Source organism: Engystomops pustulosus, chromosome 6 (assembly GCF_040894005.1).
Source record: "Engystomops pustulosus chromosome 6, aEngPut4.maternal, whole genome shotgun sequence".
NCBI lineage: Eukaryota > Metazoa > Chordata > Amphibia > Anura > Leptodactylidae > Engystomops > Engystomops pustulosus.
In genome coordinates, this window is record NC_092416.1 from 16645363 (window position 1) to 16658871 (window position 13509).

General features: G+C 43.1%; 1 protein-coding gene across 1 annotated transcript; it reads right to left on the bottom strand.

Annotated features, from left to right (window-relative positions):
* Positions 1-4727: 4727 nt before the first annotated feature.
* Positions 4728-12984, bottom strand: LOC140065523 (phospholipase A2 inhibitor NAI-like). Its single transcript, XM_072113119.1, has 6 exons — positions 12907-12984; positions 8379-8459; positions 6969-7085; positions 6743-6889; positions 5260-5409; positions 4728-5112 (listed from the first exon to the last, which is right to left on the bottom strand). The coding sequence occupies exons 2-6, from the start codon at positions 8446-8448 to the stop codon at positions 4949-4951; spliced, it is 648 nt and encodes a 215-aa protein (XP_071969220.1). The 5' UTR covers positions 8449-8459; positions 12907-12984; the 3' UTR covers positions 4728-4948.
* Between the last annotated feature and the right edge of the window lie 525 nt (positions 12985-13509).

The window sequence follows — 13509 nt, forward strand, 5'->3', positions numbered from 1 at the left end:
GGCCACAATATGAGGGGGAGATGAGAAGGGCCATAATATGAGGGGGAGATGAGAAGGGCCATAATATGAGGGGGAGATGAGAAGGGCCACAATATGAGGGGGAGATGAGAGGCCACAATATGAGGGGGAGATGCCAGGCCACAATATGAGGAGATGAACGGCCTTTGCATTTGTTGTTCCTTTCAGACACAATAAAAACACATTGGGGCTATTTACTGAGGGTCCGCGGATCGCATTTCCGTTGGACTTGTCATGATATTCGGGACAGTTATTTCAAAGGGAATTGTGTCACACGCGATCGGATTTTGGCGCAGCTTTCATGCAACAGAAATCAGGGGGGGGACCTGGGGCGATCCGACTAATTTGGACTGAGCGCAGAATTTAAGTTTCAAATTGTATCGCAAGACAATGCACTTACCTGCACCAGGAAGAAGATGGTGAACTCCGGCGGACCTGAGCGGGGAAACAACACATGCAGGATATCGGGTGCACAATCTTAGTGAATAGTGGCACAGTGCATTGTAGTGGGACGACTTTCCGAAACTCCTCCGGACGGGTAAGTAAACGTGCCCCATTGTGTAAACACGCCCTAAGAATATATAGGTAATATTTCCATGCAGCAGTAGGTGGGCCTGTAGAATCAGTTTCATTGGTGGGCCCTAGGCCCCCCTTGCCTGACCCTGGGTAGGTCATCAGTGTCTTCTGCAGCAACGATGGACTCTAACAGCAATTATCTAGCATGCAGCTTAGTGATCTGTGGAAGGTCTTACATCCCGATGTGAAGGACTTTCCCTTCCCATAACTCGTATGGGAAAATTGATTTTGTTTTCTGTATGCCATGACCTGTTTGATCTCTCCCCACAATGTTCGATGACAAGATTTTGTGGTATGACCATGAACCCATAACGGCTGGTTTGGCACTGCCTTAGGAGCAATAGAACATGGTGCCTGAATGATAATCTCCTTCATGATGGGGCTTTTGTAAGGGATATCGAGAAGCTCTATCCGAGTTCATGAGTGATCACACTAATGACACGCTCGAGACACCGTAATCACTGAAGGGAAGTCCACAGCACCAGGCTGAAAAAAGCCACATTCATGGAGTTGGCTTTCTTGCTGGCCTCTCAGGCTAACCTACATGCGACAAAAAAGAGAGTGCAATCAGATGCCCTTAAGGCTGATGGTGAGACAAAAGATCCTAACAATTCTGGATCCAAAATTGCAATATTTGCGCAAAGGTTACTTTAAATACAGCAATAAGTGAGGTCACAGTTCTTTCCCTAAACTCCCGATCCAGAGGAGTCATACATATCTTTTCTGAGATTCTTGAGGAATTTAGATTTTATGCACAATTATATAATTTGGGGTAATCCAAATCTTGGAATGATCCTGAGATACTGGACCTATTCTCTCACCCACACCCACAATTCTTCACTGAAGCTTCGGAGGTAATGGAGTCTGAGGAGGAACTGCTGAACACCACCAAGGACCTCAAGATAGGCAAGAGCCCGGGACCCAACGGGTTCACTCCTCAATTTTTTTAAATATTAGGTGAGAAACTGCAGGGACCCCTCTCGGCAGCGTTTAATGCCGTGGCCGGCGGAACTGCATTCCTCCCTCATGCCTTTTAGCCCAACTCAAGGTGTTTCCAAAGGCAGGAAGGCATATGGAAAGGGTGGGAGATTTTTACACCAAACTCTTTTAAAATTTCTTATCAATATTGATTTCATGTTATGTTCCTAGCTCCTCGCACTGAGACTTAAGTCCCTGATACCACAATTGATCAGTGAGGAACAAGTAGGGTTTATCCCTGGCCAAGAAGCCAATGATAATGCTATTAAGATCATGTCCCTAATAAATATTGCCAGCTCCAAAAATATTCCCTTATGCGTCTTGTCCATTGATGCCAAAAAGGCATTTGATAGCATAGGGGGGGGAATTTTTGGAGTCTACCCACACATATGAAAGGGTTGTTCCATAAGATGCTATCCAGAATAATGGCCCTATATAATTCCCCTCAAGCCCAAGTTCATGTCACTGACCTGCTGTCACGACCCTTTAGAATAAGCAATGGAACTTGTGACCTGATCAATACTCTTCTTCTGACAACTATAGAAAAAGATCTTTCCGTCTGGTTCAAGATCCCCCTGTCTTGGGTGGGCATGATCAATGTCCTGAAGATGGACACTTTGCCTAAGATTCTCTACCTTTTCCAAAACTTACCTGTTTCCCCCCCTGTGCCCTTTCTGCGTTGACATCGCTCCATAGCTATGAAGTTGTTGTGTGGCCTCCCAGCCTAGTGCTTTCTAACATGTCTAGGCCTAAGGTGATTTGGGGTTTGGGTCAACCTATCTTTGTACATAATGACTGGTCCAATGTTCTCACATGTCACTTAAACATTGTCCATTACAAAGTAGTTAAGATTTGGGCTGCACTGGAAGCTGCTCTCCGAGCTCTCTCCAACGACTAGACCTGGCAGATCCCATTACTCCCCTTTGCTGAAATCTATTCTGATCATATGACATAGGAGAGTTGCAAAGGGTCTTCTTCCCTCTAAACCTTGTCCTCTGACACCTCTTTCCTTTAATTTACAGTTTCCTTTAGACATTGTCTCACCTATGTACCTCTCTATCCCAAACACGATGTCATACACTTATACCGTCTACTACCCTACCATTAGACACTCTGCATGGTAGGTGGTGGCTCATATCCACATATCAACAGCTTCCATGCAATGTAGTCCACAAGTGAGGTTCTGATTAGGAACCTCACCCCCTTAGAAATGTGGTGTGTTTCTATACTGCCTACAAGGGACCTTATTTCTTTCATCTATGGGTGCTGAGAGGAGATGTGCACGACTGATGTATAATTTTACAGGTCCAGGGAGAAAGCGAATATCTTCACCCATAAATTGTCAATTGCAGGAGACTTATTTTACGATTTTGATGAGGTGGTATATGACTCCCCTTCTACATTGTAGTATTTTCCCTTCGGGGCCTCACTTAAGTTGGAGATCCCTGGTCTCTCGTGGCTCAATGTTACATGTTTGGTGCAAATGTCTCCCAATTACAGTCTTATCCTTATTTACGTGGCCTTATAGGTCAGTTAGGAGAGGGTTGGTCATTTCGTGATGGCAATACATAGGGTTATGGAAATCTCAGGACACTCCTCATGGGACTTGAGGGAGGAGGAATTGGGATGTATCAAAAGAATGGAGGAACGGATTGCCATAGATGGGGACAGGCTTGATGGGGTCCATTCTTTCCATACTCAATGGTTCCCTTGGTTGTCTTTCAGAGGCTCACCTGAGTTTTGATCCTGGGTATCGTCAGTGTGATAACGGATTTCTCCCTTTCATTTTTTGGATAGGTTTTCCCTGTGTGCTTCCTCTTCCATGTGTCCTTGTGTGTCTTTGTCCTTGAGTTGTCTGTCTGATGTACTATTTGAGTCATGATGGATTTATATCCTTTACAGTTGTACATAATTCTGCAGCAGCCCAGCGCCTTGTTTGATTGTTGATCATAGGCGCTGTAACCATTATTATGCCGGTACTAATGTTGTTTTTATCTTTTCACATATATACACACCTATGATAGTAACGTATGTGGTGTGTCAGGATTCAGAGGTAGTGGATCCGCTGTAACACTGCGGACGATAACATAAGCCGTGGGAGCAGAGTGTAAGTGGCACCCGGTTTTCACCAGAGCCTGCCACAAAGCGGGTTGAACTTGCTGTGGCGTTGTACCACCAGGTCGCTCCACAGGCTCGACTTTTTCCGCAGTGGCATCCAAGATGAGGTACAGAGTAATCAGGCAGGACTGTGGTCGGGGACAGGCAGAAGGTCGACAATCAAAAGCAAAGCAGGAGGTCATGGCAGGCAGCGGAGAAGCGAGGTCAGGAACAGAACCGAGGTCACAATGGAAATCAAGATTGGCGCATAAGGCATGAAACACAGCTTTCTCTGAGGCACAGAAGCACAAAGATCCAGCAGCAGACACGGGAAGGGGCTGAAAATTTAACAGAAAAGGCAGCCGGCCAGCGCCAATTTTCATCTGCCGGGACTATTGCTGGAAAATAAGACACAGCGGTGGTGCTGGGGAGCAGAAAGGGGCGCGGTGACATGGTGAACATTTCATACATTTTTCAATAAACTCTTAATTAACCCTAAAAGATAATTCTGTATTTTTTTTGAGTAAAATAAACCGGGGTGTAACTAGAAGAGTTGTGAATGGGCCCCCCATAGCATCTCAGAAAATATACATATTTATATACTCTTACACACATTCACATATGTATACACTCATGCACACAAATTTATGCACTGATATATACATTTATACAAGATCTGTCCCAGTAGCTGCTGATCACAGTCGACATCAGGAATAAGAGACAAGAGATTCCTAGTCCTGTTGTTCTTCTGTCCCCTTCTCCTCCCCTTACATTTCTTATCTGAGTTGCCAAATCATGGTGTGTACTATGGAAGATGTGCACTGCTTTATACTGTATTATTATTTATTATGATGTACAATGCGCAGCATAATATGTGTTTTATGGTGCACATCCTGCATTCTTTGGTGTTTCAATTTGGATTCCGGGCCCCTTTACACTGCGGGCCCGGCTGTAGTGACGCCCATGCTTATAACAGATTCCATGCAGTGCTCTCAGCGATCCAGTCCAGATATTATCACCTTACTATAAAGTATTACACAGACCACACATTGCTTGCTTGTTATTTATTGAAGCGATCAGATAATCACATTTTAGATATAATCTTTATTGATCAGAATCAGCTTGTTGTTTTAGGTTCCTCAAGGAGTTGATTAATTTTCAGATTGACAGAAATTTATGGCTGCCAGGACACTACAACTCCCAGCATGACTTTGCCTAATAGTGCAATGTATTCATGTGATGACTTGGAGCAACTGCAAAGCCAAAAATCCGTTGATGCCTATGATCCGTTTGTATACTTGGGGGGGACGGGAGGATTATGCGGTGTATAGCAGTTCATGCCTTTTCCATAAAGGAAAGTGACCCCGATGTGCCTATCGACATTGTAACGACAAGTATAATTGTTTGCACAACCTTTGAGGGAATAATTCACCACAGAGCCATCTGTCGATACAAAGACAACACAGGTCATACAGTATCATAGAAGCCTAAACTTTCCAGACAATTAAACATGAACAGAATCTTATAGATAAAAGCAAGAGTAGAACAAGTTGGTGCCAAAATATCCACATTGACTGTAAATGTACTCACCGGGATTCTTCATCGTCCCTATGTAGGTAAAACATTGATTCTCATTTCCGGTGCAGTTTATCTTTTTGGTGCTCACACATTCCTCAGTGGAGTTAAGACTGTAGCAGGTGTCACATTGGACACCATTCGGTGTTCGATCATCTACAGGAACTGTAGAAATGTACAAATCGTTATTTGAAATCAATATTTTATGACTTAATCGTGCACGAAGAGTAGGTTGTGGACCTACTGTGCCACCCAACCGGTCTGGCCTTGGGTCAATCACAAGAGCATTTACTAAGAATCTTTGTCTGCTTTCACCCTGTCTGGACTTTGCTTCACAGAGTAAACGAGGCCTCTAGCTCCTGGAGAAGTCCTGGTGTAGAAGACAAATGTTGGGGACAGGTCCGAGGACACTACTGGCAGGTCCAAGAACATCACTGGCAGGTCCAAGGACACCACTGGCAGGTCCAAGGACATCACTGGCAGGTCCAAGGACATCACTGGCAGGTCCGAGGACACCACTAGATGGTCCAAGGACACCACTGGCAGGTCCAAGGACACCACTGGCATATCCGAGGACACCACTGGCATGTCCGAGGACACCACTGGCAGGTCCAAGGACACCACTGGCAGGTTTGAGGACACCACTGACGGGTCCAAGGACCCCTCTGACTGTTACAAAGACACCACTGGCAGGACCGAGGACCCCATTGGCAGGTCCGCGGACCCCAATGACAGGTCTGAGGACACCACTGGCAGGTCAGATGACACCAGAAGTCAGGTTTCTGATGGTCTAAGACAGCCCGAAATCAGGGCAACTAGCAAACCAGCAGTAACAATATATAAAGTCATATAAATAATGTATTTGGTACATAATGGGGAATATTTGTCATACAAGCCCTGAATACGTCACCCAAGTGGATGTGGAGGAACATGAAAGTGGGGTGTACCCCACCCAATTCCTGTCCATTGCCTGATACAGTGCTGGGACATACTAACTCCGACACCGGCGGCGGAAACCGGAAGCACCAGAAGAGGAGAGTAATTTTTTCTTTTTTAAAGCCATGCAAAAAAAAATAATGTGTCAGATAACAATAATGCACCAGGGCACAGGATATATCATGTACGAGAAAAGGGCAGCGAGGTGTATAGACCTGTGAGCCTTCTACTATCACCACAGCCTGCACTCTCCCTGCCCGGTCCAGCTTTCCCTGGACTAGGGAATCAGACAGGAAATGATCGAGATGGCTTGGTCTTAGGGTTTATTGTGGCCATGGCATCACAGGGGTCGGGTAGCAGCTGATTGGCTCTCAGCACCTCCTATTGCACCTCCTGTAGTGTTTTCAGGCTTTTCATTTCCACCTTCAGCCTCATGTTAGCCGCCATTTTAGGAAAACTTTGTTTCCAAAAATTTGACACCCTGATTTCCCTAAATTACATTTCGTCATAGGTTTTAGTCATAATCTTTTTCTCCTACATTAAATACTATTGTGAAACTTACGTCTGTATTGATCCCTGTTGCAGTAGTCCCCCTTGCAGCAAGATGTATAAAATCTAAATTTTAAATTTTCTCCTCCAGTCCGACCTTCATTTTCACACATTTCAGCATCGGGACAACCTTTTAATATTCCATTATATTCCTTGTTGCCTACAAAAAGGAGCAAGAAGTCATCACATGACACACAAGTGAGGTGGTGTAATATGTGTCACATAGAACGCGTCCTCACCGTTAAAGAACCATTGAGAACAGGTCATACAATAGTCTCCAAGGCATTCGATTTCAGTCACGTTTTTACATGTTGTGGAGTTTTCGGAACAGCAAGCCAAGCATTTAACCGAAACAACTGGAAAATAAAGCAGAGAATCCAGAGATATCATATGGGAGATCGGTGAGGGGTGAAATGAGGAACATACTGGTTCTCTTAAAAATCATCTCAGACCTTCAAATTTTTCAGCCGGAAGAATCTGGTGAGTGAAACACTGTTAGGAGGAAACTAATTATTTTCTTCCTTGACTCTCGAAATCTACCTTCTATCCCTCCCGTGCAAGTCAAACACCTTACCAAACCCTTTGAAATGAAGGAACTTGAATACGCAATTTCTGATACTCCCCCCATGATTATAAGACATTTAACCTCTTCGCGTTGTCACATTTTTCGATCATTTCTTGCTTTCTACCTTTTTTATTCCCTGCCGTGTACTGTGAAGCTGGAAAACATTCCAAATGTGGTAAAATAGACAAAAAACCCCATTTGCGTCACTTTCTTGTGGGCTCAGTTTTTACAACTTTCGCTGTGCGCTCCAAATCATACTTCTACTTTATTCTTTGGTTTGGTATGATCATGGTGATACTATATTTCTATAATAATCTAACTTGTCTCCTGCTTTCTGCGATTTACTTTTAGGGTGCATTCACATGGCAGTGTGCCCACCGGGCGGGCATACCGCTGTGTGCTGGAGAGGAGGAGGAGGTGATGCCTCCCTCGTCCGTAGGAAACAACGGCGCATGGCCGCACAGTCGGGAAAAGAAAGAGCATTCTCTATCTTTTCCCGAGTGTACGGTACGGAACGGTGCCACACATGTGTGTCACCATACCGCCGCCGGGGTGCCATTGGAAACTATGGGGGCATATATGCGTATACACCCTTACTGTGCAACCTCCGGCTTCACCGATTGCTGCCTGCAATTACCTAAGTAAGTTGCAACAGACCCAGAGCATTACAGAACTCCTACTATTCTGAATAAATATAATGGTAACATACTGGATGTTTACTGGAGGCACCTTCCTGCACATTTGGTGGATTTGTCCACTCATACACTCTTTCTGGGAGTAGATTGACCCCATAGTTCAGTCCCTCTGCCTATCGACGCCTCTCTTGGGCACTCAGATTACATGTCTCAGTATCAGCCCCTCTCCCTGGCAGAGGACATTCAACAGGACTCTATGATCCTGTAGGGATTGTTGACCAGTTCCTGACCAGTTGGATTTGTGAGGCTTGTTAGGTAGGTGACACAGTTGTGGGTCTGCACCTTTCTCTCTATTGTGACAATATATGTATTTTTTGGTGATGGGGGCCAAACCTGACTTTTGATATAGGACCCCACAATTTCTTTGCACCCCTAACACCATAACTTACCTGAAGCAACAAGAGCGGAGATGACACAAGTCATGAGCACCAGGTTCTTCATGGTGAGCGATGGGATCATATAACTGATCTCTGCAAAGATAAAGCAAGTGACAAGTGATGGATACAATCTCCTCCATAACACAGGTCATAGTACACAATACACATCACATTGTCCTGGGGAAGAGATTGTCCTCCACCACCAGGAATAACGTCCAGGAAAGTTCCATCACAATGAGACAATGACAGGACAGAACACAAGGAGAACATCCGAATATTTATCTATATAATCTCTCCATAAACAGAAGAACATTTGTGTCTTCTTTTATTTACGTTCCATATTTAATTAGACATTGGGAGACATGTACTTGTGCCTAAAAAATGTTGGGGACTTTCGTTTTTTTGGGCACAGGATTGTTGCGGATCATTTATAATGAGTTTGCACCAGAAAGAACAGATGTTTCCGACTTTCCAGACTCCGCCGTCTTTTTTTGGCACAAGTGGGCATGGCCTAACTTTTCCACATTATCCTTCACATTTATGTGTATTTTTTTGGCATTTTAGGCACAATTTTTGGAACACAATAGACCAGGAAAAAATTGGTGAGAGAGCAAAATTAAGGCGCAGTCCATGTGAGATTTTGGTGCACATCTCATTGATGTCGCCACTTGAATACATCGGGCTGTGCTTTCCGGAGACTAATCTCTGATGCCGACAGTCGTGCTTGCGCCAGAATGAGTAAATCCCCCCCATTGATCCAGATTGCCACAGAGAGTGCCAGATCAATAAAAACCAGCGCACCATCTTCAATAATCTGGGATACCCTGCACCAACAAATTTAAACTGAGTGCAGCAGTTTTTTTCCAGTGCACTTAACAGGCGTGAGTCAGAATTATGTCAGGACTTCCAACATAAATGTGGATACCATGGCAAATCCGCACCAAAACGCCCCTTTATGTGCACAGTTCTGTGTTGTGGTTGTGGTGCATACGGTGCAGCTGCTACATAAAACTGGGACAAATGCTTCATAAATAAATGTGAAAGCACTACGTGCAGTTTGCCTGCAGCGGGCGCCAGATCCGTAAATTGTGTCACCCGTTTTTCATGAATCCGGTGCCCCCTGCAATGGTCCGGCAGAATGCATCCATTTGTTTTTTTTTTAGTGCGTCCGTGTTCAGGCTGTAGAATTGTGGCACACGGTTCGACTAAGCGGTAACAGCCGCTTTTGCTGCACCCTTTTTCTGTCCGGTCGGACACAGAGCAGCCGCGACACAAAACTGGCGCAGACACTTCAAATATACATGTTCTTTCTAGTGGAAAGTCAGACAGAAAACTGGCGCAAAATCTTAAGAACTGTTGGCCATTATGTGCAAAGTGCCCCAGATAACTCATGCAGCCAATTTTTATAAATTTGGGCCATGATCTGAAAACTTTTCATAAAATGATACTTAAAGGGGCATATTTACTAACGGCTGCAAATTGCACTATATTCAGTTCCCCTGTGTATAGAACAGAAGGCGCCAGATTCAGGATTTCTGGCGCACATTCTTCATGAATCTTGCGCCCACTGCACTGCTCCAACAGAGTGCACCACTTTTTTGGTTGCACCTTTAACATAGGGCATGCGACACAATGGGAGGGATTTATAAATGCCCCTCATGGTTATATTACATACAGCCCCTCATGGTTATTTTATATACAACGCCCTCATAGTTATATTTTATACAGCCCCTCATGGTTATTTTATATACAGCCCCCTCATGGTTATATTATATACAGCCCCTCATAGTTTTTTATATACAGCCCTCTCTTGGTTATTTTATTTACAGCCCCCTCATTGTTATATTATATACAGCCCCCTCATTGTTATATTATATACAGCCCCTCATGGTTATATTATATACAGCCCCCTCATGGTTATATTATATACAGCCCCCTCATGGTTATATTATATACAGCCCCCTCATGGTTATATTATATACAGCCCCCTCATGGTTCTATTATATACAGCCCTCTCATGGTTCTATTATATACAGCCCTCTCATGGTTATTTTATATACATCCCCCTTATGGTTATATTATATACAGCCCCTCACGGTTATTTTATACACAGCCCCCTCATGGTTATATTATATACAGCCCCCTCATGGTTCTATTATATACAGCCCCTCATGGTTATTTTATACACAGCCCCCTCATAGTTATATTATATACAGCTCCCTCATGGTTCTATTATATACAGCCCCTCATGGTTATTTTATATACAGCCCCTCATGGTTATTTTATATACAGCCCCCTCATGGTTATATTATATACAGCCCCCTCATGGTTCTATTATATACAGCCCCTCATGGTTATTTTATATACAGCCCCTCATGGTTATTTTATATACAGCCCCCTCATGGTTATATTATATACAGCCCCCTCATGGTTATATTATATACAGCCCCTCATGGTTATTGTATATACAGCCCCCCTCATGGTTATATTATATACAGCCCCCTCATGGTTATATTATATACAGCCCCCTCATGGTTACATTATATACAGCCCCCTCATGGTTATTTTATATACAGCCCCTCATAGTTTTATTATATACTGCCCCCTCACGGTTATTTTATATAAAGCCCCCTCATGGTTATTTTATATACAGCCCCTCATGGTTATCTAATATAAAGCCCCCCTCATGGTTATATTATATACAGCCCCCTCGTGGTTATTTTATATACAGCCCCCTCATGGTTATATCATATACAGCCCCCTCATGGCTATTTTATATACAGCCCCCTCATGGTTATTTTATATACAGCCTCCCTCATGGTTATTTTATATACAGCCCCCTCGTGGTTATTTTATATACAGCCCCCTCATGGTTATATCATATACAGCCCCCTCATGGCTATTTTATATACAGCCCCCTCATGGTTATTTTATATACAGCCCCTCATGGTTATTTTATATACAGCCCCCTCATGGTTATTTTATATACAGCCCCTCATGGTTATATTATATACAGCCCCCTCATGGTTATATTATATACAGCCCCCTCATGTGTTATATTATATACAGCCCCCTCATGGTTATTATATATACAGCCCCTCATGGTTATTTTATATACAGCCCCTCATGGTTATTTTATATACAGCCCCCCTCATGGTTATTTTATATACAGCCCCCCTCATGGTTATTTTATATACAGCCCCCTCGTGGTTATTTTATATACAGCCCCTCATGGTTATTTTATATACAGCCCCCTCATGGTTATATTATATACAGCCCCCTCATGGTTATATTATATACAGCCCCCAATGGTTATTTTATATACAGCCCCCCTCATGGTTATATTATATACAGCCCCCAATGGTTATTTTATATACAGCCCCCCTCATGGTTATTTTATATATATCCCCCTCATGGTTATTTTATATACAGCCCCCCTCATGGGTATATTATATACAGCCCCCTCATGGTTAATTTATATACAGCCCCCTCATGGGTATTTTATATACAGCCCCCTCATGGTTATTTTATATACAGAACCTCATGGCTATATTATATACAGCCCTCATGGTTATTTTATATACAGCCCCCTCATGGGTATATTATATACAGCCCCCTCATGGTTATATCATATACAGCCCCTCATGGTTATTTTATATACAGCCCCCTCATGGGTATATTATATACAGCCCCTCATGGCTATTTTATATACAGCCCCTCATGGGTATATTATATACAGCCCCCTCATGTGTATATCATATACAGCCCCTCATGGTTATTTTATATACAGCCCCCTCATGGGTATATTATATACAGCCCCTCATGGCTATTTTATATACAGCCCCCTCATGGGTATATTATATACAGCCCCCTCATGGGTATATCATATACAGCCCCTCATGGTTATTTTATATACAGCCCCCTCATGGGTATATTATATACAGCCCCTCATGGCTATTTTATATACAGCCCCTCATGGTTATTTTATATACAGCCCCCTCATGGTTATATTATATACAGCCCCCTCATGGTTATATCATATACAGCCCCCAATGGTTACTTTATATACAGCCCCCTCATGGTTATATTATATATAGCCCCCAATGGTTATTATATATACAGCCCCCTCATGGTTATATTATATACAGCCCCCTCATGCTTATTTTATATACAGTTCATTCATGATTATTTCATATACTGTTCTCTTACGGTTATATTATATACAGCCCACTCATGGTTATATTATATACATCCCCCTCATGGTTATATTATATACATCCCCCTCATGGTTATATTATATACAGCCCCTCATGGTTATATTATATACATCCCCCTCATGGTTATATTATATATAGGCCCCTTGTGGTTATTTTATATACAGCCCCCGGCACACCCTATGGATTGATTAGATACAGTTACCCTCACCCCATCTCCCCCATGTGATCCTTATGTACAGCTTTATGTGCCCCCCCCCCCCAGCAGCTCTGAGCCCTGGCACTTACCCAGGTATGCCCCTTGCTGGCCCTGTCTGTAGTCCTACCTTAGTAGACTGTTGGGTTCCTCACAAGGTGAATTCTCAGCTTGTCCTTTCCAATGGACACAGGAATCCTATAAATACTTTGTGAAAAGTTAAACAACTGATCGTATCACAGGAAGGATTAGATCACTCCTAGAACAAATGCCATTGCACCTCCCATAGTCTAAGCCCGAGGACGAGATTCTCATCCCCTCCAGGAATGGCACTTAGGACCCATTCTGCTTCCATAAGACAATGAAGTCATGGTGTATGATAATATTTGTCTATATGTAGAGAAAACATTTGTGTCTTCATTGTTTGACTAAAGTTTAATTAGATATATAATTAGTAATTCGTTATAATTAGTTTTCCTCCGAAAAAAAACTAGGATAAAATATTTTGTCTGAGAAATTTAGAATGAAATATTTCTGTTCTTTGTAAGATTGAGCACAAATCTTGGTACAAATACTGCAGGTATCAAATCTTGGGTGGATTTAATCCTAGGGAATCACCAAAGGGGTCGGATCATGAAGTCCCATCTTTATGAAAAGTATTAAAAAAACGTAAACTGAAAAATTGGAATAAAAACGAGCATTACACATCATCTTGGACTACTGCAACATTCTT

Coding starts and splice junctions, on each gene's coding strand:
- LOC140065523 (XM_072113119.1), bottom strand. CDS start 8,448: ATGATCCCATCGCTCACCATGAAGAACCTGGTGCTCATGACTTGTGTC. Junction 7,086..8,378: donor CTCCGCTCTTGTTGCTTCAG/GTAAGTTATGGT, acceptor TTTATTTTCCAG/TTGTTTCGGTTAAATGCTTG. Junction 6,890..6,968: donor TTCTCAATGGTTCTTTAACG/GTGAGGACGCGT, acceptor TCCTTTTTGTAG/GCAACAAGGAATATAATGGA.